The following is a 27757-nucleotide window of genomic DNA, read 5'->3' on the forward strand; positions in this document are numbered from 1 at the left end:
CATTGGGATGTCTTTCAAATTTGATTAACATATTAGATGGGTAGGCAGTAAGCAAGGATTGCTGAGTGTAATATAAAATGGGCTTGATTTACTAAATAATTCGTACCTCTGACATTCTTTGGAAAATTGTAATCATTAGAAGCTTAATTGGTTGAGAATTAATGCCACTAAAGAACTAATGTCTAAAAGTAGAAACATACCATAAAAAAAAATTTTTTTTAAATGGCAAAGTTGAAGAAACAATTAATTTTTCAACCCATCAATTGCGTGGATATCGCCACTGTAAATGTCGAGTAAAAATTATGTCTCTAAATCCTTTGATTTTGTAAAGAAAAAGTGTCGTCAGCGGTGTGGCCATTCGGATGCTTCTAAGTCTGACATCATTCAGGATCATCTCTGATTGGTCGTTCCTAAAGGACATTTTTCTGTTGGGGACTTATTTAAGCCCCTGCTTTAATACTGAGTTTACCAAAAATGAAGATTAAATTGCATGCCCGAACCAAAATTCGATTTTCTTTTTCCCCATAACTTTTTGCTTTCAAGCCCATATTCCATTATGGTTCACATCTTTTCAAGATATTGACAGTTGCTTACCATTATTTCTTGAACCTTTGTGTGGCCACTTTCCCCTCTTAGTGTACCGCCCTCTCCCCCAGAATGGTATTAGACAATAGTTTCTTGTAATACTTTTGTTTTAATCGATTCGCTCAACGTTCTCCTCAGACATAACAGCATCCTTTATCAACTCGCTTTCAATCGATTCACTTGTGGTAGGCGGAGTATACAACGGGGGACCCGGCCACGACGGTGTGGAGAAGGGGAGCAGCTGGGACGACGGTCTTGACCAGGGGAGCAGAATGCACTGTGTGGACCAGAGGAGCAGAATGGACAGTGTGGAGCAGGGGAGCAGCTGGGACGACGGTCTTGACCAGGGGAGCAGCATGCACTGTATGGACCACTGGGGCGGCAGGGACGATGGTCTTGACCAACGGAGCAGCCGGGACGACGGTCTGGTGGACGACAGGAGCGGCTGCATAGGTGACGACTGGAGCCACTGGCACCTTGCGCACCAGATTTACGTTGCTCTGGTGGGTGATGGCCGAGGAGGCGCTGTGATCCACATAGGCGGTCTTGGTCAGCACCGCGGGCTGGACGAACGAGTGCGTCTCGGCGATGAGGCCAGGAGCAGCGGCTGCCACGGCCAGAAGAGCAAAGAAGGCAACCTGTGGGTCACGAGAGGTTTGAATACTCGTATTTTTTGTTCTATTCCCTGATAGATATCCTGATGGACTTACGAATTTGAACATTTTTGGAGGAGGTTTGTGCGTTGATGGGTGAATCGATTGCAACTGTTGATAATGACGGGCCAAAGTGCTGGCTTTTATAGTTGGCCAGCCTCAGCCCAAGTCCCAGCCCCAGCCGCAGCCTCGATTGTTTGTCGCTAAGTACTTCGAAGCCTGAACTTGAGCCCCGCAACCGGTTTGGGTTTTAGATATTGTGTGTGTTTCGGATCGGGCTTGAATTTGGGCCCTGACTTTGGTTGAGTCTTACTTCTGAGTAAGGGGGCTATCGGAGACGCAGTTCATTTAGTGACCTAGGCTCGCTCTGCCTGCGCTCTGCCTCAGTGCCTTTTGTGTGGGTAAGGAAGTGGATTCTGGAAGCTGCAGACAAGACAAGAAAAGAAAAGGCAACCCAATCAATCGACAAGGGGCCAACCAGTAATTGGCCTTAGCGACGGCGGTCGCTTACGCAAATGATGGGGGAGTGAACATACTGGAGCACTCGGTAGTGCAGAGTGCGTGGGTTGCGGCTTATCCGTGCACTTGCCCTCCGTTTGCGGAGCGTCGTCTTCGTCTTTGCTGTGGCGTCTTTCCATCGCAGCGAGTGCGAGGAGGGGTGTGTATCCTGTTTGGCGTGCGTAATTGAGTTGCATTCACATCCCGTTGACAGTTTTATGACAGAATTCTCATGGAATCGCCTCACCCTCTGTTTCTGTATCTGACTTTGCCTCCGCCTCTGCCCCTGCCTCCTTCTGTGGCGCTGCTGCTAAAGGACGTGCGTCTCTCGCTGTGCGGTGTGCCTCATCAATTGAAGGAAGCTCCGACTGAATTATGTGACGTTCAGACCTTTAACCACATAACGTTTGATTAGGTTAAGTTGCGTCTCTCTAATGAAGGAATAAATGGAATGTGCAATCGATAAGAGACTCTTAAGGAACGAGAAACAGGTAATTAAAGGTTACAACAAAGTTCTTGTGAAATACGGGACCATGTTTAGGCTTTGCGTCTAGACAGACAGGTCAGAACTCTCACCATGGACGGGATTACCTTCATGGCAGAGCATTTCTCGATGTTTTTCTGAATATAGTAGGTGCTCCATAATACTTTAAGTCAAAGGATGCTTCCCAGAACAAACAGTCGTACGAGTAATAGCCATCCCATTGTACACTCAACGCTTGACCCAAATCAGAACTCCCGAAACCCTCGACAATGATATACTCGTATGCTGTGCCCTTCATTAAAAGGGCATAAACAAAAGCGAAACAAATTATACGAGTATGTACCAGTATCCATCCATCCCCATGTGCATTCAAATTGGATTGCAACACATCGACAGATCCAGTTGATGATTGCGGAGTGGCGTGGCTCAAGTGATTCATGGCCGAAAGGCCGTAAAGCTCTACAGCTACCAACTGCAGCAGCAAAGGCGGCAGCTGTTAAGTACCCTTTTGGAGTGACAGATAAAGACTCCAGACAGAGTCACAGAGTCAGATTCGGTCGGTCCCTATGTCAAGGTTACCCACTGGACAAGCCCCACGCGCACTTAACCCACAATTTTTGTTGGCTTGTCTTGTTGTTGTTGTTGTTGGGGCTTTTCGGGGCTCGACTTGAGTCGACAGTTACACGTACTCAAGATAAGCATCGCATCGGGTCGTAATGTGGAAAATGAATAGCCAGAAAATTATTTCTGTTTCCTCAAGAGTTGTGCTCGTAAATCCAAATTTTATGGAGTGTTTGTGTCTTTTATGGGTATGGGTATGGTTATGGGTAGGGGTATGTACTACATATTAATTATCCAAGAAAGAGCCGAACTTTTGCAGGACAACCGAAGACAGAGAGAAAGGTCTGGTGTCTAGGGATCACTGATCTGTATAGGTCGTGTTATCTATTCAAGTCTGTTCAATTCAGTGATTGGCTATGGGCTAAGTAGGCCCGTTGTTAGACCTTCGGCTAATAGAGCATATCATTTGTCATATTTTTCGCTTGACATTTTGGCACTATTTACTCGTATATAAACGGGTGGTAGGCCTCGATGGGCTATGAGTTCTTACTGGAGTTTCGCAGTGGCAAATTCAAACTAAGACTAGATCCAATACCCAATCGCTTCAACATGCATCGAATGGTGAGTTACCCCTTATTTCAAATGGACCCCCTCCCCCGTTACTCATATTTTGCTTCCCTACAACCCCATAGCTGCTGTACACTTTGGTTATCGTCGCCCTCGCCTTGGTCCAGGCCTGCCATCAGATCCATTATAATCTGACATTTCCTGCTGTGAATCAAGTCTCTTCTGGGCTCAGCCTTGGCCAGAGTTTGACGAGGGATCTGTCCACGATTTCGATGTCGCTGTCGGTGGCGGTGTCTCCTCTGGCGCCCAATCTTTGCCGCCATGGGAACCCTTTTACGCTGGGGCATTAGTTATTAACCATTAGCAGTGTATTGTTGTTTGCTTTCGTTATTGTTTAAATAAACTGTTTTAAATTATTTATCATAAACCTGAGAGATGGAATATTTTCGGGCTTTTAGAGGGTCAAAGGGTTTCTGGTTTGAGTCGTTGCAAAACTTTTCGGTTATCTCTTTAATGATTGCAGGAATGGAAGGATAATTTCCATTTGTGTTATATCAGCGTCTTGCATGCCAGCATTTATTTCTTTTCAATCCGGATTTTTCTTTCTACTGTGATACCGATTAAACGTATCAAACATACAGAAATCAATCAATCTGCTCTTCCATTTCTTAGATACAGATACGCTTTGTGTGCTTTGGGGTACCGTCATGCTGCAACATATTGGCTTGCAACATATGAATATTCTTTCTTTATTACTGCATCAATTTTTCCTTTAAACTTTAAAGCCTTTAAACTGAAAAGTGCTGAACATGTATCCATGCATGCTCGCCACTGTACATCTTTTAACAACCATCATATTTTTGGATACACATATAAAAAACCATACAAATTTAAGGATGAATAATACTTTCAGTAGATTTATTTAGTTTTCTCATTTAGTAGTTAAAAAAAAAAAACAAAAAAAACAATAATTTAGATTCTAATGATGCAGGGTGTAGGCCAGGGGGGCAGCATGATGCACCACAGTCTTGAGGAGGGGAGCAGAGTGCACAACAGGCACAGAGTGGACCACAGGAGCAGCGTGAACGGTGTGGACGACAGGTGCAGCGTGGTGGACAACCGGCACGGAGTGAACGACGGGAGCAGCATGGACAGCCACGGCGGGAGAAGAGTGGATGGTGGTCTTCAGGACGGGAGCAACCACGGGCTGGATGTATGACTTGCTGTGCACCTGGGTGATGCTCTGATGGGAAACAGCCGAGGGTGCAGAGTGCACCACGGTTCCAACCTTGGCGAGTACGGGCTCATGCACCACATGGTGGGTCTCGATCAGGCCAGCGCTCACAGAGGCGACGAGGAGGGCAACGATGGCAACCTAAGAGAATTGTGTTTTAAGTATGGATGTTGCTTCCAAATCTTCAATTTACTCACGAATTTGAACATTTTTAGTAGGTTTTTGGGTGGTTGTTTTTGGGGGAAACTCTGAGAGATGACTGATGCTGTTGGGATCTGCACGAAGAGCTTTTATAGCAGTCGCCAGCCCCTGCTAAGGGCTCAAACAGCGGCGACCAGCCACCAGCTTCGGCTGCTGGCGAGGTTGTCCACCTTGAGGCGCATTCGACATCCGACAAGTCCACAGCCACTTCGGCATTCGGGTGTCAGCACTTCGGAGATCTGCAGCAACCAGCAATCGTAATGAGCAGAGGTCGGTTCGGCTCACGATCTGTTCGGAGACGAAGTCGGGTTATGCTGGGGTGTAGTGAAGGTCAGCGATGTTTTGATTGCCGTCGACTCGAGCGGAGTTTGGTTGGTTCTATAAAAACGGAGTTTGGAGCTCCCAATCATCAACAGTTATCCATCGAATCTTCTCGTTCAAACAAGCAGCAGTCACAGCTACCACAAAACCCAGCTCCAAAATGTTCAAATTCGTAAGTTACTTCTGGAAGAAACCTTCCTTTAACTCTATTAACATTTCTCCTTCCCAAAAAGATTGCTATTGTTGCCCTCCTCGTCGCCTCTGTGAGCGCTGGCCTGATCGAGACCCACCATGTGGTGCATGAGCCCGTCCTTGCCAAGGTTGGAACCGTGGTGCATTCTGCACCTTCGGCTGTTTCCCATCAGAGCATCACCCAGGTGCACAGCAAGTCATACATCCAGCCCGTGGTTGCTCCCGTCCTGAAGACCACCATCCACTCTTCTCCCGCCGTGGCTGTTCATGCTGCTCCCGTCGTTCACTCCGTGCCCGTTGTCCACCACGCTGCTCCTGTCGTCCACACCGTTCACGCTGCTCCTCTGGTCCACTCTGTGCCCGTGGTCCATCATGCTGCTCCTCTGGCCTACACCCTGCACCATTAAGGAAGTTCTCTGCACACTCCTGGAAATCTTCATTGTGATAGAATATTTACGATTTTTTTTTTTTGAATAAATGTTTTTCGTTTCGCCCATAACAAGTTAATCATATAATGTCCTGTTACTAGCAGTTTGATGCAACAAATAGGGATTTCGAATATGTATTCCTATAAAAGCGGAATACGCGTTTTAATGTAAATTATACATGTGTTCTACATGAAATCTACACGTCTCTTCTATGCGATTTTCGTTGCTTACTTTTGGGCTGGACGATAATGGTTCCTTTAAGCCGAGAAAACAAATTGATTTTCGCTCGCTATATACATACATAACAAGTATGTGTAGGTATTTTATTGCTTGAAATGTATTTTAGTTTCTAAACATTTTTTTGTAATTATTTTTTCTCAACTTTGCTGGTTTGCTTTCTTTATAAACAGTGGACAGGATACTCGTAAACTGGTGAAATATTCCGCAGGAAAATGCTTGAGTTTGAGGAGTGGAAGGAGCCTATGGCGGAGTGGGGGTGATGTGTGGCAGACCTGTGTCCGTTTAACCAATCAAAACGGGGCCATGGATGCCATGGACGCTCTTGAGGACCAGCGGCGAAGGATGTACCTGAGTGATGGCCGCATGGGAGATGGCATGGGGCACAACGCTCACCACATGGGGTCCACCGATGATGGTCGGTCCCCAGATTCCGGGTGCCACCAGACCGCCAGGCCACAGACCAGATGGTGCTGGTTCTGGGACAGGAGCAGGAGCAGGAGCAGGAGCTGGGGCGGCAGCAGCCAGGCTAAGGAGAGCGACGAAAACACACTGCAAATGGACAATGGAGATGGAAGATTAAATGGTAAGTCCTCCCTCTCGGAGCCTTTCCCACTTACCAGCTTAAACATTTTGTTGTGTCGATGGTTTGTAACGATTTGACATAGAACTGCACTCTCGACTGGCCTATTTATACGAAACAATCAGAACCGCTGCAGTCGAAGCTCTCTAAATGGGTCGCTCCATCGAATCAGATCAGCCAGCAGCACGCCTCTGCACTCTGCTCTGCATTTGGCCCGGCAACTGCAACAGGCAACAAACACGGTCCACGCTCTATGCACAAGACAAAGCAAACCAATCCAAACCCTTCCGGGGGCAAGTTCTCGTCTTACATGCACCGCCGGCTCGTACAGGTTCTCCCAGTGGCTGTTCTGTTCTGTTCTCCCCCACTTGACTGGCCACCACTCCAAAGCTATTCGATTTCGCCTTATGATTTATGCAATGCAATGCGAGGCGAGACATGTTCTACGAGTGTCGCAGACCCCTTCCTAGCTCCCAGCGCCACAGTTCGTGCTATACGGCATACACTTGACACTGTTGCATGAGACGCATGAGACGTCTCACAATTAAGCAGACAAATAAATACTCGTACTCAAGCAAAATATCTACTTAGCGGCTTGGCGGCTTGTCGGTTTACTCTGGTTTAGGTTCCCTGCTCTTTGCACTTTCGGCTTGCATAAATTACGTCCCCAAGTTGGCGAAACGGTGATTAATGTGCCTCGCCAGTCCCAGTGGTCTCGCCTCGGGGCTCAGCCAATCGCCAGAGATTGGCTCAGATGTTTGTCTTGTGCAATAGTGCGACACTTGCACATCAGACATATTTTCATCGCTTCACCGTCGTCATCGAGAGCCGGCAGCTATTATTGTACCTAATAATATATAGTTGCCATGGGCATCAGCAGGGGGAAGATGTAGCAGCAGTCAGGAATAGAGGAATAGAGAAACCGAGAACATATTCTATAGTTAGATATTTTCACATGGATGTGGCATTAAATGTTCTGTAAATGCCTGATGCTTCTGGTCTTGATCTTAGGCTCATGCTTTTATGTAGCAGAAAAAGGTTTGTTCAATGGAAAATGTAGAAAATCGACTCTTAATCAGTTCTCAAGCATCTAATGCCCAACACTGCTAGTGTGACCGTGCCACCACTTCCTCTCGGGGTCTCCACTTCACCTTTTTCTCCATTTGTTTGCGTACATTTAACGAGCTACCGAATCACGTGCCTGAGAAATCATTCAAAGACCGCAGTCACCTTGCCAAATAAATTATTTATTTATTTTATTTTGCTTGCCTCGTTTGCCGGTCAGCGAACCATGGAGTCGAGCAGAAATTGCCCAAAACAATAACCGATTTGCGGCTAATTTAACCGATGAAAAGACAAGCCCAAAACAGAAACCGAATAGTTTTTCAGGGTTACGGGTTGCAAGCTTGGAGACTTGATTGATATTGATTTTGATTAGTTTTTAATACACCAAACAAGGAAGTATTACAAAAATAAAACAGAGGCTTAGTTCTTTAGCTATGGGAATGAATAAATGCATGATCGTGAATCCCAAATGATCCCCCTTGACTACGCCTCTACGCCAGTACGCCACTACCGAACCCATGAACTATTAAATTTATTACAAATTGGCAATTTCTAATTGATGTTTATGTCACATTAAATGCTTGCGACTCTCATTAGCTTATTCTTATGGCAATGTTTGTCGATTCAGTTGATTCTGAATGGGAATAATCGCTGAGCGGAACCAGTGTTTGCTGTGTGGGGTTAAAAATACACGTACTCATACTCGTACTCGTACTCGTGCCTGGGGCAATTTGCATTTGCTTATGCAAAAAGTTGTGTAAATTGCAAAAGCACAAAAGATTTGAACTTGAACAGCGTAGCCAGCCCAGCCCTTCAGGCCTTCAGGATGTGCTTACAAAACCGAATCATTTGCAACAGAAGTGGCAGGCAGCATTAACCATTTATCACTTCGCTTGGCCAACACCTCTGCTCCCCCGTCCCCATCTCCGTCCAGGGAGCGAGCTAGTCCGCAGGCAGCACATGTGCTTATGCACTGATTTGCATAACACAGCAAATGCATTTGCTTGCCACATGAAAAGGCAACGTGTCACCATTGTCGCCATGGGAAATGTGCCATTCAATCCATCCCATCCCAAAGCTGTCTGTCTCTGCTGGTGTGGTGTGGTTTGTCTGTCTGGTCTGTCAGCGATAAAGTATCGAATGGTTTTTTCGGCTGATGGTGATTACATGCTAATTATGTCACCCGCTTTAGGGAAATATTTTATGCGGTTGCACGAATAAGCCCTCATTTAGACGAGAGTCGGACGTCACTGCGCGTATCCATTACAGAGACATATTTTCAATTCAGATATTGTATCTTGTATCTTTTATATACACATAATCAACACTATTATAGACAGAGGGAGTAGCATATCCATCCAGCAGTTTGCATCGCAATCAGCAGTCGATACACACATACATCACAGCATCCATCGTCATTCATGATTAGCAGTAGCAGTATCGTATCTGTAGCATCCTATTCGTTCTTCGTTCCTTGTTCTCAGTTTTCATTCATCATTCGCGATCATTCAGCAGTCAGAGTGGCGGTGCGGCGATCAGTGGAGATGGTAGTCGTGGAAGTCATGGTGATGATGCAGATGGAACGGATCGTACGGGTGATAGGCCTTGAAGATGGGAGCCGGGTGGTAGGCCTTGATGATGGGGGGATGCACCACAGTCTTCACCAACGTAGGCAGCACCACCGGCTTGATGATGTGATGGGGCACGCTGTGCACCACCGTGGAGCTCTGGTGGGAGACGGCGGCGGGCAGGTGCACGATCTTTGCCACATGGAGGGGCTCCACATGGTGGTGGTGGTGCGGGTACAGCGGGTATTCCGGATAGTGGTGATGGTGTCCGTGCAGGTAGCCAGGACGTGCTGCGGCCAGGGCGCACATGGAAAGAAGCGACAGTAGCTATGGGCGAAAGGATGGAATCCTTTTAGTTAGTTATTCTTAGAGAGGGGCGCATCCTTACCAGTTTCATCATGCTGTGGGTGGGTAATCCTTGGTGGTGGGTCTCGGCGACTTGCTGCTTGCAACTGATGCCACTCAATGGTGCAGCGGTGTCTTTTATTCACTTGCCACCTTACACCGCCGGCTACCTACCCACCGCCAACAGCTGGCATCTATGCCACAGATGCAGATGCTCTCGTTGCTGCAACTGCACAAGCTCCCAACTCCATTCGCCTCGTTGCCATATCCGTTGACGCTGCCGGCTGCGACTTCAATGTTGTGGAACTTGGGTTTTTGCATCCGCAGTTGCCGTTGTAATTGCACCTCGTTTCGTTTACATTTCAATTGTTGTTGTTGCCAGAGCTGCTGCTGCAACTGCTGCTGCTGCTGTCTGCCGTCTGCCTTTTCGCATAGAGTTTTGTCAAACGCCGCATTGTTCGACTCGCTTCGTGTCTGCGACGATCCATCCATCCATCCATCGACCCCTTTCAATCCAAAGCGCTGAACTCTGCCTTGCTGGGGGTTCAATCTGGTGTCAGTTCAATCCAGCTATGCTCTTGGTTTGATGCTCTTCCTCTTGAATGTCCGTTAGATTGATATTTGTGTCCTAAAAGGGAATATTTTGTTAAAATTACTCATTGTTTACCTTTCACTAACCTTAGTTAACAGCGATATGCCATTAGCCTAATTATCATGTAATTAACATATGATACATCGATACCAGCTATCGCCCTTGAACTGTTATCGGTAATATTAACATATGATGTATCGATATCAGGTTAAGGTTTACATAAGCTCAAAGTTCTTCTTCTTCTGCTACAAAGCCATTCTCACAGCTAATCTACCTCATTATTTTACAGAGTGCAGTGTTTGTGTGTTTTCATTCGTTTCTGGTAAGTTTTATAATAATATCCCAGCGATTGTGCTGTTCTCGATGTTTGTCTACAGCAATTGGCAATGGTAATTGTTGCTGCTTCTGCTTATGCTGCAGATTAGCCAGGCAGCTCGCTTGCTCCGTTAGACTGCAGGCTGCAGCATACCAATGTGCTTCGATGTGTGTGTGTGTGTGTGTGTGCTTGTGTTTGTGTAATCTATGCCACTATTGTGACCTTCACTTGTTCAACCTGCAAATGGTTGTTGGTTTTTCTGTATTGTATGTATTTTTTTGGGCTTTCTGCATTTTTCCTCGTGTATTTTTCGGTCAGCGGAAATTCACACTTGGCAATTTAATTGTTCCGTTCTTATGTTCCACTGTTCTACTGATTTTGTCTTGCAAATTAGTTGTGTGCCGTGTTGTGTGTGTCTATGTTATCTTTTCTTTTTGTCTGTGAATGTGCCATAAAAAATGGCTCGGCTCGTATCTGGGGTCTCTGTGTGAGAATTGAGATCTATTCGAAGATACATGGTTGTGTGTATGTTTTTGCCTGGCTTCATTTGTCTGCCATTGATTGTGATATTTAAGGCTTCCAAGTGTGCCCTGTCATCGACTGGAAAAGTTCACGAACGGCAGCGGAATGAGCAGCAGTGGAAGCTCCGTTCTCCGTTTTCCTCTCTCCGCTCCATGGCAAACTAGAACACTCGACTTTAAGCGGGCTTCGAGCACGAGCTCATTAGAATGCCGTTTGATATTTTGACAGGCAACACAACCTCCGCAAGTGCTGAAATGTCAGCTTGGAGAATCGGCTCGGCCGAGTGGTCGAGTCGTAAATTAATCATGATTTGCATTCAGCCTGGCAAATATTTGCACAACAATTCGCGGCAGTATCCCTGGTTGCCCAGTCTCCCGGTCTCCAGGTCTCCAGTCGCAGCACTAGCACTCCCCAAAAAAGCAGAAACCCAAAGAAAACGAAACGAAAATGAATTCAATTGCCGGGCTTATCTGGACCAGGAAGCACTGCATCTGCATCTGCAGCGAAACTAGTTGCAGCGTGTTGCAAGCGGCGCCCAGATCTGCTTTGGGAGGGGCCGGACCCTAGCCTCGATTCAGTTCAGTGGGTTAGTAGGGGCTACGGCTGCCCATAATAATTGTCGGCAGTCCGTGACAGCAATCTTCGCTATGGCATCTCTTCGGCATCACAGATATGTATGTTTTTTCAATGTTAATGCAATTAAATTCTGAGTTAGGCGATCAGGCAACGACCAAGTCCAAGCATCCGCTGACGCAGTGCCTCCAATTGGGAGCCGATGGCATAGCAGAGAATGCCGCAGCCAAATTGATGGACACATCTGACCTTAGCCGAACAGTGGACACTTGGCCACGCGGCCACTTGGCCACCTGCCGCCGATCGCACATTGAGTATACGCCAGAGTGGCCGCCACTTCATGCTGAGACCTGCTGGAACGTAATTATTCGAGGGGGTAAAGTCTTGAAATGAATTTTCTATATGCAAGCAAGCACCTTTTACGAGTATTATTATGGTCGCTCTACTTGCCTGCCCCAGCGGGCGCCGTTGCAGTTGCAGTTGTAGTTGCAGCTGCAGCACATTTCTCACCCGTTTCCATTTGCGTAATGCTCCTTTTAGCCAGAGCAACAGACCAACTCCCTGACTGACTGACTGACTGACTCACTGACTGCCGCTTGGCGGATCTGACATCTGAGTGAACTGTGCCAAAACAGAGTTCCAAAATATCCAGGACAGGTCGCCTCAATCTTTGGCCGAAAAGTGTGGCAACTGCAACCACTCGCTGGCAACCGCCAGAGCACTTCGAACCCCCCAAAAACATATTCAATTTCATGCAACATAATGGCCATCTAATTTGGGGTCTTGATTGGTGTGTTACTTGCGATGGCAGGAATGCTTTTGTGCTTAAAGTTTATGAATAACTAAATGGGTTTGTGGGATGGGAAAAGGAAAGGAATGATTAGAGTGGAAATATATTAACTTAGAGGGTTGTTAATTTGGTTTGTTCATAAAAGAACAAGAGCCGAACGCTCCACTTCATTGCCTCTTTGGTATTTGGCTCATTTGACTTATTTTTTCCACCTGAATAGCACTCATTACTTCCTCATCTAAAAATTACTTGTATTGCTTACAGTTTCATTCAGTTTCCCGATTCTGTACGTTCGTTTCTATAACGACCTTCAAGGCAATTAACTCTAGAATAATGACAAAGACAATTGGAGAACTGAAAAACCCACCGACGGACAGAGAAGTGATGACGTCTCTTGAACTGTCAACATCTTGTTCTTTCTCCGATATGTAATTGATCTTTAAGCGCGGCTTAATTGTGGTTCATTATACCCAGTTACACTGAGATCAACGCGAATCGACTTTAATTAATAGCGAAATTGAGTTTGGTGCTAAGCGTCATCGATAAGGGGTAATCGAGAGCCACGGTCTCGAGAGCTGGGGAACTGGTTCCCTCCATGATAATTGGCCACAATATCTCGCTGTTGTTGCTATTGTTCGTGTTATGCAATGCAGAGGCAGAGGCAGAGGCAGAACTGTCACTTAGCAGCCGTAAGGTGGCCACAAGGCGTACATTACCCCCAGACAACACACCGAACAAGATCCCAGAGGAGATACTACCACAGAGGTGGCTGGAGGTTGGCGGAGGTTGGCGGAGGTTGGGACACCGCACAGCACAACACAAACAGAGCCCGGATATGGCCAAGGAATTTACCTGAAATAGAAATCTATTAAAAGTCGCTCAAGAATTTCGGCTAACAAAGCCATTCGATGCGGAGCAGGCCGAAACAGATCGGAGGTAAGGGAGTTGTGTCGCCAGATCGAAACGAAACGAAGCGAAGCATTCATTAATCATGCTAAAAACTGCTGACAAATCACCATAACGGCGGCAAATACTCGCACAACTCTACTTGAACCAACACAACGAAAGTACAGTTGTGCTCGCGTCCCAATGTGTGTGTGTGGTGTGTGCGCCTGCGCAAAAGACACTTGGGCAATCGCAATCGATGTTTGCTTATTACACAAAGCGGAACTCCAGAGCCCGACCCAGAGACCAGTCCCGAGACCTGAGACCCGAGACCGAGCGCTGTTCTATAGTATGTGGGTTGGGTTATCGCTCGCTCGTTCGTACTATATAGGCATTGTTATGCCAGACAATTGCAATCCAAGATTAGCATAACCAGAAACTGGTATCCAGAAAGGAAAGGAGTCTTGGAGCTGCCCAAAGGGGAACAATCACAGTTCCAGTATGTTGGGAATCAAGGGAACAATAATACGTACAGAACGAAGAATGAATGAGAACTCTCTGAAAGCAACAGTGGATATAATAACATGACAAACTTGTTTTGGCTGTTCTGGCTGAAAATATGAAGAAATTCATTTTCATTTCGTTCAGCATTTGCAGGCTGGCCTACGTGAGGGGCCCACAAATTAGCCCCCAACTTTGTCCACATTCCTTTCTCAATCTCTGACGATTACCGCCTGCGATGGCCTTCTTTGAGTCGGAGACGTGGTTCCGACCATGAAAGATACACTCGTACACTCGTATACGCAAGTGCGTTCGTTCACATTGAACTTGGGCCACTTTTGGGGCCTGGTGTGTCTGGCGTGGCTGCTGTGCGTGCGTGTCGCAGGTATGAAATACAAGTGCGAGTACAAGACATTTTCACGGTCAACTTTGAGGAAAATGACAGAGCGAACAGCATTTTTGCGACGACTTTGGCTGGCAGAGAAGTGATGCAAGTGCTGGCCGCTGACCGACTGCCCGAGTGGGCCAAATGGTCAGCATGGACTAGCGCAATACCAGACGGCAACGGCAATAGCAACAGCAAGAGTCAAGACACTTTATTTTGACTGGTTTGTTTTTTTTTTTGCAACCTAATGGGGTCCGAAGTCTTTGGCGGACAGTGGGCAGTGGCCAGTGGGCAGGGGACTTGGGCGGGGTTTTGAAAACCGTAACCGAAGACAAAGGCGAATCAGCTGCTGTTGCACATGCAAACTTTGCCACTTGGCGCCTCCCTGGCCCCACTCTGCTCTGCTCTCTGGAGTGTTCGCTGCCGTTGGCGTTATTTTTCAGCTTTTCTTAACGATGGCGAAGGAGGAAAAACGAAATACAACAAAAAATTATTATTATTGTGTTTTCTGCACTTTTAGATTCGGTTTTTCTTCTTGACGTGACGGCTGCTGCACATGGTTGGATTCGGATTCGGATTTTGGGAGTATAAAAGCCGGCGCGGATTTGGAGTATGCAACACAACCCAGCGAGGCGTCCACACAGACCCACAGTTCATACTTCAGCCAATAGCTAGCGCTTCAGAATCGCAAGGATTAGCAAAATGCACAAGTTGGTAAGTCGATCAATCCCTCCCTAAGCTCTTCTCGGTTTCTCCTTCTCACCATCACCCGCTGCTTTCAGGTGGTGTTCTTCGCTCTGCTCGCCGTGGTTGCTGCCCGTCCGGGTTACCTGGGTCTGGACCCCTGGAGCTATGCCGCTCCTGCGATCCACTATGAGCCGGCCCTGGCCAAGGTGGGCGCCATCGTGAAGACCATTCCCAGTGCCGTATCCCACCAGAGCATTAGCCAGGTGCACAGCTCGGCCCACATCATCCAGCCGATTGTGGCTCCGATCCTGAAGACCTACTCAGCCCCCATCATCAAGACCTACGCGGCTCCGGCTCTGCACACAACACTCCTGTCGCCCTCGTGGGCCGGCCATGGCTGGGCCCCATCCTGGTAAAGTGATCCCGTCGACATCCGGGACGGCAGTGCGTGGGCTAGCAACTACTCCCCATATCCAATGGAAATTGTCCTTCTCTTTCCTGTAATGTTGTCTTTCCTTCCTTCTTTCACGTTTTGACTGATGTAAATAAATCCATGTTTCATGCTCAGAAAAACCTTCGGTTTTTTATTTATGTATGCGGATCATCTTCCTTGCAAAGGACATTGCAGGATCGGATCTCGACCGTGGGTTTGTATGTCTGGTCGCGAAGAAGCAGGGGAGCTCAGAATTGTCCAGATCGACCAAAACAGACCAATATCCGTATTGCCCTTGATGTCGATTGCAAATAATTAATGTCCTTTTTTCAGGTGCCAATCGGTTGGCAGGACTCTCCCGGTCACGAAAAGACATGCCACGCCCCGATCGGCCGCCCTACAGTCGAGATATAGCGTACAGAAGAAACCAGTATTTGCATGATATGCAAATCGTTATCTTCGGAAGGCTATATCTCAGAAAAATAGGGCCAGATAGGTGCAGGACCAGCTCTCCCAGGATCGCGAGGATCCAGACTGTCGAACGGCATCAAAATCTCGACTACAAAAATGGGGTGGATTTTTGGCAAATTCAATGATGGTTACATCATGATTTTTTGCGAAAATCGTGATGGAAGGGATGTCCTTCTTTCAGGTGCCAATCGGTTGGCAGGACTCTCCCGGTCACGAAAAGACATGCCACGCCCCGATCGGCCGCCCTATAGTCGAGATATAGCTTGCAGAAGAAACCAGTATTTGCAGGATATGCAAATCGTTATCTTCGGAAAGCTATATCTCAGACAAATAGGGCCAGAGAGCTGCAGGACCAACTCTCCCAGGATCGCGAGGATCTAGACTGTCGAACGGCATCAAAATCTCGACTACAAAAATGGGGTGGATTTTTGGCAAATTCAATGATGGTTACATCATGATTTTTTGCGAAAATCGTGATGGAAGGGATGTCCTTCTTTCAGGTGCCAATCGGTTGGCAGGACTCTCCCGGTCACGAAAAGACATGCCACGCCCCGATCGGCCGCCCTATAGTCGAGATATAGCACACAGAAGAAACCAGTATTTGGAGGATATGCAAATCGTTATCTTCGGAAAGCTATATCTCAGACAAATAGGGCCAGAGAGCTGCAGGACCAACTCTCCCAGGATCGCGAGGATCTAGACTGTCGAACGGCATCAAAATCTCGACTACAAAAATGGGGTGGATTTTTGGCAAATTCAATGATGGTTACATCATGATTTTTTGCGAAAATCGTGATGGAAGGGATGTCCTTCTTTCAGGTGCCAATCGGTTGGCAGGACTCTCCCGGTCACGAAAAGACATGCCACGCCCCGATCGGCCGCCCTACAGTCGAGATATAGCGTACAGAAGAAACCAGTATTTGCAGGATATGCAAATCTTTATCTTCGGTTATATCTCAGTGCCATGGCTTCCTGTGAAAATCCTTCCTTTTATGGAGTCTTTTTCAAGGATCCATATCCTTCCCTAATACAAATTATTTTATTTTCTCCGCTATTTGTGGCTCGATATGGAACGATTGACAACAACAACAAACATCCCCGATAGAATCCTTATCAAGGATCAACGACATGTTTCCCACTCATACATACTTACTTTGCTCCACCATTTCTCATCAAATCTGATTGTACTACGCCTCCTTGTGATCGAGAGAATCTTCCCGATCGCTTAGAGGCATCAAGGACAACAAGGATAATGCCTGTTCAACTTTTAATCGCTATAACTCCACCATTTCTCATGCGATCTGGAAGTGCCACGACTTCTCGTAGTCGGGAGAATGTCCTCGATCGATTAAAGCCAGGGATATTCCGCTTTCAGCGTTATTTTCAAACCTATCCTTTTGACCTCCCCATTCATAGTAGTTTCCGATATCCCAATAACCATAAATACAGTTTAGATTTAACTTTTGAAAATCACATTTAATTCGCAATTAAACTCGTTTATATACAAAAGGAATATTATATTTCTAGCCATCCAGATCGCTCGTCCTAGCATCCAGTCCTCCAGCCTGCGTCCTTACCAGCCAGCGTTGTAGACAACGGGAGCAGCCGCATAGGAAGTATGGACGACGGGAGAAGCGTATGAGGTGTGGACCAGAGGAGATGCGTAGCTGGTGACGACGGGAGCTGCATAGGTCTTTACCACAGGGGCGACAACATCCTGGACAACATGGGCAGAGCTGTGGACCACCGACTGGCTCTGGTGGGAGACAGAGGTAGGAACGCTCCTTACCACGGAACCAACATTGGCCAGGTAGGGCTCCTGCACGATGGTTGTGGTAGCCGGGGCGGAATAGACCAGCGGAGACTCATACAGATGGCCGGGACGAGCGACAGCTACGGCGAGAAGAGCAGACAACACCACCTGGAACAAATAATGGAGGAGGTTAGCTATGAGGAGGACGACCGCTCGGATTCGGATGGATGACTTACCAATTTGAACATGTTGAGGGGATTTTGTGTTTTTGGTCTGTGTTGTGCTGCTGTGGAAGCGAATAAAGCTGACTGATAATGGGACAACTGAAAGACCAGTCTTATATAGTAGGGGCATTGTCCATCGTCGTTATTTTCGGGGCAGTTGCCGACGCAGCCGCCGTTGCCGTCGCAGCTGCGAAAAGAGAAGTTTAATTAAAACATTTACGAGTGCGGGTACGATTTGAGTTGAGTTGACTTTAAAGCGAAATAAGTCTGCCCTCGCTCGGACAATAAAACATGCGACTTGCAATTGAAAGAAAAACTGAAACTCAAACTGAACCCAATACCCGTGATCCGAAACCAAAAGCTCACACACTCACTGCACGCTGACTTGACCCTGACTCCCGCACTCAAAGTGCAAGTAATGCAGCCGCGGAGGAGTCATCAGAGGCCCTCGAGAGTCTCTAATGGTCTCGGAACCACTCTGCTATACTCCGCTGTACTCTGCGTACTTGATGGGCTCTCGGCTAAGCCGTCCACCGACGCTAATTGCTTATTGATCGCGGCCCAGAATCTGATATGGGTTGGATTTCGGACTCGAATTGTGACGCGGCTTCGGTCCACACATCGATACTGTGGTCTGCGTATGCGTGTGGCTCGGCCCTGAAGGTCAAAGCCAAGTCTCTGCCCAAACGGGAGCTATATAAAACCACTGCAGCAGCTCCACAACCACACACAGTTCTCGCAAGAAGCTCAATCCGATCACTCCAATCCCAAACAGTCAATACAGACCAAACTATTTCAAAATGTTCAAGTTGGTGGTATTGTCTGCTCTCCTCGCCGTAGCTGCTGCCCGTCCCGGTCACCTGCTGGAGTCCTCCCCCGTGGTCTATTCCGCCCCGGCTACCACAACCATCGTGCAGGAGCCCTACCTGGCCAATGTTGGTTCCGTGGTAAAGAGCGTTCCCACCTCTGTCTCCCACCAGAGCCAGTCGGTGGTCCACAGCTCTGCCCATGTCGTCCAGGATGTTGTCGCCCCCGTGGTCAAGACCTATGCAGCTCCCGTCGTCCACACCAGCTACGCTGCTGCTGCCCCTGTTTACCAGACGACCTACGCCGCTGCCGCCCCAGTGGTGCACACCAGCTATGCGGCCGCCGTTCCCGTTGTGGCCAGCCACTATTCTGCAGTGGCCGCCTCCTCGCCGCTGACCTACACCGCCACCGGTGTGTGGTAGAGCGCCGCGCCGCACCATTTGCTTCCAGGTGACCAGGATTCATGGACTGTTGGACGGTTTTGTGATACGAATTTTAAATAAAAATAAATGTTTTTGCTTTCGAAATTGTCTGCCTGTTTTCTCTCTCCTCGATGGGCCATTCATCAGTCTTGATCTATGCAGGACAGGTTCCATTTTGCACCTCTGATGTGCATTCTAAACACTGCTGAGGGTGCCAAGGGTGGTGGAGGTTCAATAGATGTACGTCATGGCATGTCCTGGTTCATTGCTCCCTGGCACGTACTTCCTTCTGCACCTGCAGCCTGGGTAAACATCGTACATGTGCCCTGCACACGCCTCAAAGGTACTATGGTCCGTATGTGAATGAAAAATAGATTTGGGGGGTGGCCTCCACCTCTTCCAAGACCATTGGCATCCAGCTGCTTCAAGGACAACAGGCCCGGATGGTCAATGAACTGTTTCGTTCAGCAGGTATCACTACAAGTGACGATAGAAATAGTTGAAATCTAATTTCCTAATGGATTATATAACCAGTTGCCACAGTGGGCACCAACCAACTAATTTCTTCACAAAGACCTGGTGTTCGACCGATGGCTCCGTTGGCCGCAATATACATATACATGGCCCCGAGATGGCAGGACCTGGGACCTTGATCTCTGGCACCAAGCCGCTGTAGTGCAGCCCCACACTGAGAAGAAACCTCACAACAGTTAAAAGTACTTTAAGTATTTCTAAAAATGCATTTTTACCCTGTTGAGAATGAAAGCCATTTGCAGGAAAGAGATTTCCCGAGGCGTTATCAGTGGCCCGCCTTCAAAGTTCCCATTCATTTTCCAGGAAAATCTGTGCCTTATTTGCACCTTGCCTGCATTTAGATAATGGAAACTCAAGCCGGCAAAAGTTTCCTGGAAAGTTGTCGGCTGCCAGGTGGCCTTGACTGATGCGATTCTGATTTTCGCTCTCTCCCACCGCGTTACTTACGCGATGAAGTTCTTGGAACAAGTCTGCTGTGGACCCTTGGCTCGTTCTCCTTTCAGATTTAAAGCCCCTTCCAGAACGGGTACGTGCGCCACTAAAGCGGCAGCCCCAGAATTGAAACGAAAACAAGAGTGGGTTTGGGTTCGGCTTTGGCCCGAAACAAGTGCGAGGCCGAAAATAAGTGAAGTAATTACTGGCACTCGAAGTACTGGAAGGGGAAGAAAAGAGTGCCAGAGAGCAGAGATCGGCTCCGAATAATAATAATCTGGTTTGTGGCCAACAACCCAGTAAACAGACGGAGAAAAAAGAGACAAGAATCCGTTCAGGCACGTTCGACCGACCGCCGATTGTATCCGCCTCAATGGACAATGGACAATGCGTATGCGTGTGCGTGAGCTGTCCCTGTATGGGTGGGTATCTGTGTGGGAGAAACACCGAAAGCAAGCCAAAGTGAAGTTCAAGTGCGAGTATAAAAGAGATTGACAGTCCCTCAGCGAATCACACTCCAAGTCCATCTCTTCGACACGACACACGTCAAAGAAGCCCAAAGAAAGCCCCCGTCAAAATGTTCAAATTGGTAAGGATCCCCAATGGATGGCCAAGAAGGATTACGATCTCTAACTGATTCCCACTCTCTCCGATCCGCCAGTTCGTTCTCGCTGCTCTGCTGGCCGTTGCCGCCGCCAAGCCCGGCCATCTGGCTGCCGCTCCCCTCGTCTACAGCGCCCCAGCCACGACCATCGTCCAGGAGTCGTCGCTGGCCAAGATCGGAGCCGTCGTGAAGAGCGTGCCCACCGCCGTCTCCCACCAGAGCCTCACCCAGGTGCACAGCACCCCGGTGGTGGAGGATGTGGTTGCCCCAGTCGTGAGGACGACCGCCGTCCACTCCGCTCCCCTTGTGGCCGCCGCTCCCCTCGTCAAGACCGTGGCTGCTGCTCCTGTGGCCTACTCCGCACCGCTGACATACTCTGCGCCCGTGGCTTACGCCTCTCCTCTGGCCTACTCCCACCCCGTGGCCTACTCCTCGCCCGTGGCCTATGCCGCTGCTCCTGTCCAGTACCACGCCCCCCTCACATACGCCGCCCACGCCTGGTAAAAAGTGAGAGACCGAGAACGAAAGATTTTGAACAGTTCCTTGTTGACTTGTGTCCGTCCCGCGAAAGAAATAAAGCAAAACGATATAAAATTTGAGTTGGCCAACATTTTCCCGCCAGTTGGCGAAGTCCCGTTACCGGTTATTGGTTTCGTGCAGTTGGAGGAGGTGCAGAGGAGGTGGCCCACAAAGGCGTCACAGGCCTGACAACAGAGCCACATAAGATGCCCCAGATGTTCCTGCGAGTTCAAGGACGCGTTGCGATGCAGCCGGAGAGATGGTCATCAATGATAGACAGATCATAGTAGTCGGGAAAATCGGAATAGTACTCCAATGTATACGGAATACATTGAGCACCTGCTGAGAAATATGGGCATGCGAGTGCCTTCCAATGAGGATGTCATGTTATTCCAGGTGTTGGCCAACATTTCCTCTTGCGGCATTACAGTTAACATGTTGTTTGGGTTCCAGGCCGAGCACCGCCACGAGCCGTTCGCAGATGGCGTCAACCCCATCGCCACAGACTTTAGGCTTAAGCCTCGGGGCAGCTTCGATGCCCCCAACTGCAACAAAAACTGCAGCTCGACAGGCCAGCAGGTCTTGCAATCCGAATGCAAAGGGAGCTGAGGAAGAACAGCTGAAGAGGGGGCCTCGCTCACCCAACGCCGTTGCCCAATCCAAAAAAAAACCCACGGGGATCCAAACTGGCGTAGAGATCATGGCGTACCCTAACCTGGAGGCGGTCAAGGAAGACAAACGGCTCGTGGGGCTACCGCGGGATGAGCATGGAATGGCAGCAATTGGGTTTTTATAGATTCTCAAACTTTATTATTATACACTGAAAAAAAAAAATAAAAAAAAATCCAATCTGAGATGCTGCGATTTATTATCCAACGATTATCCATGGGGTGGATCCTCTACTTCAGGTAGATGCTCTCGTAACCGCCACCGAGGGATCCGCTCCAGGCCCCGACTCCGGCTCCCGGCTCGTACCAGCCGGCACTGCCTGCGGCATATCCCAGCGGGGCATAGGAGATGGAGGACACTGGGGCGTAGGAGGCTCGCAGCAGCGGCGAGTGGTGATCGACAATGGGCCGCCAGTAGGGACGCTTCTCGTGCACCACCGTCGAGCTCTGGTGGGAGACGGCCGCCGGCAGGGCCAGGCTCTCATACCCCACCACACTGGGGGCGTACTCCAGGGCGTCGTAGCCGTGCAGGTAGCTGGGACGAGCCTGGCTCAGGGCGTAAACTGCACACAAAAGAAACAGCTGGGGAAAGGTGGGAAGGCGGTCCAAAGGATTAGTTGACTCCGAAGGATATATTTGGCTTGGCTTTGGCTCTTTTCGAGGGGAACACTCACAATTTTGAACATCTTCGTTGGGTGAACTGTGGGTCGACTGTGTTTTGGCTACGAAGAAGACGCTCTGGTTTTATAGCCCCCACAAAGGCGGGGGAATTATCTTCTTTACGTTAGAATTGGCACAAACAATCGAGCCATCAGCGAGAGTTGTGTGTCTCTGCTGTCTGCCGTGTCTCTGGCCGTGGCCACATTATTCCCAGGCCCCCCAGATGGCTAGATGCCTCATTAGTGACCCATTTGGGCGTAACTGAGCGAGCAGTTTGGACCAAGGCAATGCGCTGCTGCTGTCAGACTTTAGGCTAACAAAGCCACCCACAAATACACTCGCACCTGTCCCCCCTGCAGCCCCCCACTGCCAGATTCCCGTTCATTTCTTCTACTTGACTGCCGCACAGATGCTGGCCAGCCTCTGGCCTCTCGTTAACTGGTCCCGATCGGGACCCCGCCCCCCTAAACACCCCTAACACCCCACACACCCCACAAAGAGGCAAACCATTTGCATAACCAGCCTCGAGTCCCTCCACGCCTGACTGACTTTTCCTGGCTCATAGTTTTCGGCCGGGCTATTTCTGGGTGCCGCCAACGCAGATCAGACACCATATGCCATATATGCACGAGTATGCCTCGTTTGCCTCTCAACTTTGATGTTAATTAACCATATACCTAATGCCTCTGCCTGCTCTAAGATTCCCAGCCCATTTGGGGGCGACCTTGGGCCTAATTTAATTAAGAAGAAAAACATAACGAAAAGTGGTAGAAACAGAAGCCAAAGATACTTATAACCCAAGCCCGCTGACAGGCAGACAGACCGGCAGACAGGCCCCGAAACGATTTAATCACTGAACCAAGTAGCTCCCATTGTTGTTGCTGTTGCCGCCAGCTACTATTGTGTTGGCTGTGCTCTACTTTGGCCCCAGCCAACTGCAAGCCAAGCGAAACCATGTCCAAGACGGATTCTTACAGCCGCGAGGTGTAAATCACTTGACGGTTTAACAGTCGGCATAAATCTTTGAATTGCACTTAACACGGGGTCTAACGATTCCCAGTTCTGCAGCAGAAAGAGTGGAAATCAGAGGCTGCAACAGGCGAACGACGAACGACGACCGACGACCGACGACGGACGAACGACCTAGTCAGGTAGCATGCACATCGAGATCGTGGAAAAGCTTTAGAACGCTGTTCAAAAAACGTTGCATACCTTTGGGATCGATCTTTAAACGAAAGCTCTTGGTCACGCTTTCGAAGCTTAGCTCTAAGCTTTGGCTCGGAAACATAGGCTATTTAGTTTGATTTATTAGATAAATGATCGTTGGGGGCGTTCATAAACGTCTGAAAACATTCGTCAATTTTCTGTGCTGAGGCTGCAGCAATTTTCGAAAATTTGTTCACTTGCTAAATAGTTTTCAGATTTTATTCATTTTTCAAACGGAGGAGGGAATTTGATATGTTAACAGGCGAACTGCTCGATGACTCGTTATAGGATACCGATCGATAAATGAGTCGATTCGTGAGAATTACTGAGTTCTTGAGGGCTGATGCGTGGGTGTGTTCCAAACAAATTAACCTAAAAAACTAGCTTAAAGTATTTGCTTTAACGATTAGATGTGTGTAGGAAGGAGTGGGCAAGCTGGTCCATTGAAGGATCAGTGGTTTGAAACAGCAGAGTAACAGCAGATCCACGGCCGTAACAGCAGAGTAACAGCAGTAACAGCAAAACGGGATAAGCAACAGATAAACAGCAGATAAGCTGCAACGGAAGAAGGAGAGTACAGCAGAGAAGAAGAATCGCACCAGCATAAATCAGTCGAGATCAAGCCTTGAGGCTAAAACTTATTGTTCCTACACTTACCAGCCCACCGCGATTGAATAATATCAATAAAATATTATCTTAATTGTATATTCGCACCTTTTCCCGCAGCCATAATTTGGTTGCTGTTTTTTTTAGTGGTGATAGTTCTCACGGCAGGCAGAACAGGGTTGAAATATTCGGGCAATCGAACAAACGCAGCCGGGGCTAGGGCTTTATGCCCATCCCATGTACAAACTTGAATTTTGCCCAAACTCAATGACTGAATAGCTCAAGCCAAGTGTAAACAGGGTATTACTAGAGTTAATCAGCCACAAAAAGGCAGTGGGAATGGTAAATGATTCGATTAGTGGAATGTCTGGCCAAAAGCCAAAGCAAACCAATGCGGAATTTCGTACAATACAATAAATTAAGGCTTTGCTTCAGTCCAATCCAACTGAAGCAGAGGCCTAATTGATTTCAAGAAATCAGATCTTGGATTGAGGCACTTTAGTTCTATAAGGAAATGAATACAAAACTTCTTTCAGAGCTAAAGAGCAACTTCAATGCTTATAGACAATCCCCAAGTTGCTGAGAACTTTAACGAAATATGGACAAATAGTTGGGCTAACAGAAAGCGACTCTGTCCAGTCCACTGGGATTGGCTCCGTTTCGGGTGTTGCGTGTATCTGTCCAGCTGTCTGTCTGCCTGCATTCGAACGAGTGCGAGTGCGAGTATCTGTATCTGAATGCCTGTCAACAGCAACATGCAACTTAATTAGCTGCAAATGCAGATAGAGAGGAGGAAGGCGGGAGAAGGCGGCTAAGAGTGCGGCTAATCTGGGGTCTTATCCCAGCCCCATGGCCTTATCGGTGTGACTGGCCACGACACCATTTAAAATCACTCATACGCCATGTAATTAGATCTGTAATAGTCGGCACATCCACATCCCACATCCCACATCCGCCTCCAGGCCTAAACGTTTGCCAAATGCCTCGTTTGGCCAGTTCTTGCGGCGCCAACAAGTGGCTCTGTGAGTGTTTTGTTTTTTGGGGCGTGTGATCTGTGATCTGCAATCTGCATTGTCTTATTAATTTTAATGACTGAATTATACAAAACCAGACGCACTGCTGCGAACCACTTTTTGCCGACTGCAGTCGGAGCGGAGCTATTACAGCCCGTAGATGTGGAGACACCAGAGACACCAGAGACAGAGACAGCGACAGAGACAGAGGCCCCAAACAACTTCCTCGATTACGTACTGAATCCACAGAATCCAAAGTGGAGTCGACATTGTGTTTGGTTTGGTCTCTGGCTGTTTTCTGTTAGCTGCTTGCTTGCTGTCTCTTGCCCTGAAATCGAATCCGTTTTGGTTTTTATTACTTTTCTTGCACATGTTTTTTTTTCCACTGTGCTCTCTGTATTCTTTCTGTGTGTAATTTACGTACATGAATTTAATGTTTAGCTGCGGCTATGCTATCATTAAGTCTAATTGACTTTTTATAGTTATCCGCAGTTCCCAAAGCAGCTCCGAGCAGACTCACGCTGATTTCAGCTTTTTGCTGTGAGAAACACAGCCCGTGGCATAGAACGAATAAAGCGGAGCATTTGGAGATCATAGCGTGATGGGGCGATAGATTCGTGTTAGAGTCTTGGGGAGTGTTAGACCAGAACCACCTCTGAATGGGAAACGTCTCTTAGAACCGACCGACTCGTGTCGGAATCCATTGCCACCTCTATCCACCGTGTTATGACTCCCTCGACAAGTGTTCTACAATCGTGTCTGTATCTGGATCTGGGCGTCGTAATTTGATTTCCAATCAGCCAAAGCCCAGGCCCAAGTTCAGGGTGAGTAACCACAAAAGTCAACGATTCTGCTCTCTAGAACAATCGCAGAGCTACAGACAATCCCAGACAATACGAGTGGCAGCAAAAAGCAAAAAAGTGAAAGTCTAATTAGATGCATTAGACAAGCAGAGAACGAGGGGATCGAGGGTATCGGGAGAGGAGGGGGAACACAGAAGTACAGGAGGAGGCACCCACATGAAAAGTAAATTCAATTAAAACCCCATTATTTCGGTAACATAAATCTCTTTGGATCCGTCCGTCAGTGAGTCGAAGAACAATTTGCATACAATTTGGTGACAAAAACAAAACGCAGAATGCTGCAAGGCAAGGCGTTTGCCGCTTTAATTTACGAGCCACAAAAAGGGGCGTGTCCCGTTCTCGATATGGTAGCTGTGCCAGTGCCAGTGCCAATGGCTGTGCCTGTGGTTGCAGCCGCGTTTAAACCACTTAATTATGATGCGAATTTCGGTGAATTTGCATTGACAATCGGGGGAATACTCACCGGCTCTGTGTCCGGAATAGTTTTTGGCATGCAACAGGCAGAGCAACAGAGAAACAGAAACCATGTACGTGCTCTAAGCCCCACGTTGCGCAATGTCCCCAAGCAGAAACAAAAAGAAAAACTAACAAACGAAAAAGAACTAAAAAGTGAAACCAATTTTGCAAATGATAATCGCTGGCCCAACCTCGAATCTGAATCTGAGTCTCGGTCTGAAGGTAAAAGATCTCCGACTAAAAATGCGGTAGCCCCAACGGCGGGGAGGGGGTGTAATGGCGGAGGGGAAGAGAGGGAAAAGTAGCTCACTTTAATTCCATTAATGAAAATGTGGCCGTCTTTCTGGCTGTCTGTCTTTTAGCTGTGTGTGTTTGTGTGTACAGAGCTCTTCACAGCGGTGCCTGCTCCACATTTGCCATGCCCCACAGCAGTCGGCGGAAAAGCATTCCTCAAAGCATTGACGAATGCCCTGAAAGAAGCGAAGAGTCTCTTTGCTACGATGTGTGTATATAAAGAGCGACTAATGGAAGGTAGATAGAAATGTGAGAATTGACTAGAACTTAATTACTCTCAAATGAAGAACCCTAGAAGAGTATCCACCCATCAGCCATTCAGTGTTCCAACGATCCCTTGCCAATTTCTGCAGTCTTGGCTCTCGGTTGGCCATTGTTTGTTACACTTTGCAGCTGTTGCTGTTGCTGTTGCTTCTCGGATTATTAATCATTATAAAACATGTAATTGAAAGTGTTGTTGTCGGTCGCTGCTGTAGTACGAGTGTACATTGTAATGTGCACGACATTGCGACAGTACTGGGATAAGCACGACCTTGACCGCGTAGCGTCCGTCCACCATGTGGTATACTTAATACTTAATTGGACACACTCGAGTCACACGGCTGGGAGTCACCAGAGCACATACATACATATACATATGTATGTATGCGAGTATGTGAATACATGGAAATGCAAATTGGCTGGTGACCAACCACCGAACCCACAATTATGCAAAACTCTAGCACAACTATATCAAATTAAACGAAATTAAACAATAACTTTTTGCGGTCATCGTGTTAATGGAATGCAACTAAACCGAATCTCCACCTCCTCTTTCTAATCCGTGAAATCTTTGATCTGATTTCACGAAATTTCACGAAAATTTCCGACTTGTGAAATTTCATTTTTCTCCCGAGAAATCTGTCTACTTTGACGATTTCCACAGAAATATCGCATAAATCATGACTGTGGAGAAAAAAGTAGACCCGAAACTCACTTGCGTTTGAAAATTGACGGCTTTTAATTTCAACTTTTTGAAT

The 27757-nt window shown here is 47.8% G+C and overlaps 11 protein-coding genes across 12 annotated transcripts; 5 read left to right on the forward strand and 6 right to left on the reverse strand.

Moving 5' to 3' along the window:
• Nucleotides 1-674: 674 nt before the first annotated feature.
• On the reverse strand, nt 675-1586 carry LOC108151292 (cuticle protein LPCP-23). Its single transcript, XM_017279828.2, has 2 exons — nt 1296-1586; nt 675-1223 (listed from the first exon to the last, which is right to left on the reverse strand). The coding sequence occupies exons 1-2, from the start codon at nt 1305-1307 to the stop codon at nt 762-764; spliced, it is 474 nt and encodes a 157-aa protein (XP_017135317.1). The 5' UTR covers nt 1308-1586; the 3' UTR covers nt 675-761.
• A 1665-nt stretch (nt 1587-3251) lies between these two features.
• LOC108151317 lies at nt 3252-3700 on the forward strand. The gene is made up of 2 exons (XM_017279857.2): nt 3252-3402; nt 3474-3700. The coding sequence occupies exons 1-2, from the start codon at nt 3313-3315 to the stop codon at nt 3696-3698; spliced, it is 315 nt and encodes a 104-aa protein (XP_017135346.2). The 5' UTR covers nt 3252-3312; the 3' UTR covers nt 3699-3700.
• Nucleotides 3701-4237: 537 nt separating this feature from the next.
• On the reverse strand, nt 4238-5060 carry LOC108151300 (pupal cuticle protein Edg-84A-like). Its single transcript, XM_017279835.2, has 2 exons — nt 4780-5060; nt 4238-4723 (listed from the first exon to the last, which is right to left on the reverse strand). The coding sequence occupies exons 1-2, from the start codon at nt 4789-4791 to the stop codon at nt 4328-4330; spliced, it is 408 nt and encodes a 135-aa protein (XP_017135324.1). The 5' UTR covers nt 4792-5060; the 3' UTR covers nt 4238-4327.
• Nucleotides 5061-5181: 121 nt separating this feature from the next.
• Nucleotides 5182-5798, forward strand: LOC108151303 (retinin-like). Its single transcript, XM_017279839.2, has 2 exons — nt 5182-5276; nt 5338-5798. The coding sequence occupies exons 1-2, from the start codon at nt 5265-5267 to the stop codon at nt 5701-5703; spliced, it is 378 nt and encodes a 125-aa protein (XP_017135328.1). The 5' UTR covers nt 5182-5264; the 3' UTR covers nt 5704-5798.
• Nucleotides 5799-6003: 205 nt separating this feature from the next.
• LOC108151313 (neuropeptide-like 3) lies at nt 6004-6689 on the reverse strand. Its single transcript, XM_017279852.2, has 2 exons — nt 6582-6689; nt 6004-6513 (listed from the first exon to the last, which is right to left on the reverse strand). The coding sequence occupies exons 1-2, from the start codon at nt 6591-6593 to the stop codon at nt 6247-6249; spliced, it is 279 nt and encodes a 92-aa protein (XP_017135341.1). The 5' UTR covers nt 6594-6689; the 3' UTR covers nt 6004-6246.
• A 2175-nt stretch (nt 6690-8864) lies between these two features.
• Nucleotides 8865-10322, reverse strand: LOC108151304 (uncharacterized histidine-rich protein DDB_G0274557). Its single transcript, XM_017279840.2, has 3 exons — nt 10201-10322; nt 9566-10150; nt 8865-9504 (listed from the first exon to the last, which is right to left on the reverse strand). Exons 2-3 carry the CDS (start codon nt 9575-9577, stop codon nt 9145-9147), a joined length of 372 nt encoding a protein of 123 aa, XP_017135329.1. The 5' UTR covers nt 9578-10150; nt 10201-10322; the 3' UTR covers nt 8865-9144.
• Nucleotides 10323-10349: 27 nt separating this feature from the next.
• Nucleotides 10350-15346, forward strand: LOC108151307. Of its 2 annotated transcripts, none has more exons than XM_017279843.2 (3): nt 10350-10436; nt 14607-14800; nt 14869-15346. In XM_017279843.2, exons 2-3 carry the CDS (start codon nt 14789-14791, stop codon nt 15187-15189), a joined length of 333 nt encoding a protein of 110 aa, XP_017135332.1. In that variant the 5' UTR covers nt 10350-10436; nt 14607-14788; the 3' UTR covers nt 15190-15346. The 2 variants fall into 2 exon arrangements, with proteins under 2 accessions (XP_017135332.1, XP_033243940.1); XM_033388049.1 differs by lacking the exon at nt 10350-10436 and adding an exon at nt 13151-13251.
• A 1786-nt stretch (nt 15347-17132) lies between these two features.
• Nucleotides 17133-17742, reverse strand: LOC108151306 (pupal cuticle protein C1B). The gene is made up of 2 exons (XM_017279842.2): nt 17667-17742; nt 17133-17598 (listed from the first exon to the last, which is right to left on the reverse strand). The coding sequence occupies exons 1-2, from the start codon at nt 17676-17678 to the stop codon at nt 17251-17253; spliced, it is 360 nt and encodes a 119-aa protein (XP_017135331.1). The 5' UTR covers nt 17679-17742; the 3' UTR covers nt 17133-17250.
• Nucleotides 17743-18370: 628 nt separating this feature from the next.
• On the forward strand, nt 18371-18988 carry LOC108151297 (cuticle protein LPCP-23). The gene has a single exon (XM_017279833.2). The coding sequence runs from the start codon at nt 18455-18457 to the stop codon at nt 18881-18883; it is 429 nt and encodes a 142-aa protein (XP_017135322.1). The 5' UTR covers nt 18371-18454; the 3' UTR covers nt 18884-18988.
• A 1352-nt stretch (nt 18989-20340) lies between these two features.
• On the forward strand, nt 20341-21052 carry LOC108151294 (pupal cuticle protein C1B). Its single transcript, XM_017279830.2, has 2 exons — nt 20341-20438; nt 20511-21052. Exons 1-2 carry the CDS (start codon nt 20427-20429, stop codon nt 20955-20957), a joined length of 459 nt encoding a protein of 152 aa, XP_017135319.1. The 5' UTR covers nt 20341-20426; the 3' UTR covers nt 20958-21052.
• A 786-nt stretch (nt 21053-21838) lies between these two features.
• On the reverse strand, nt 21839-22458 carry LOC108151305. The gene is made up of 2 exons (XM_017279841.2): nt 22315-22458; nt 21839-22222 (listed from the first exon to the last, which is right to left on the reverse strand). The coding sequence occupies exons 1-2, from the start codon at nt 22324-22326 to the stop codon at nt 21872-21874; spliced, it is 363 nt and encodes a 120-aa protein (XP_017135330.1). The 5' UTR covers nt 22327-22458; the 3' UTR covers nt 21839-21871.
• Nucleotides 22459-27757: the final 5299 nt, after the last annotated feature.

This window comes from Drosophila miranda, chromosome XR, assembly GCF_003369915.1.
Source record: "Drosophila miranda strain MSH22 chromosome XR, D.miranda_PacBio2.1, whole genome shotgun sequence".
Classification (NCBI taxonomy): Eukaryota; Metazoa; Arthropoda; class Insecta; order Diptera; family Drosophilidae; genus Drosophila; species Drosophila miranda.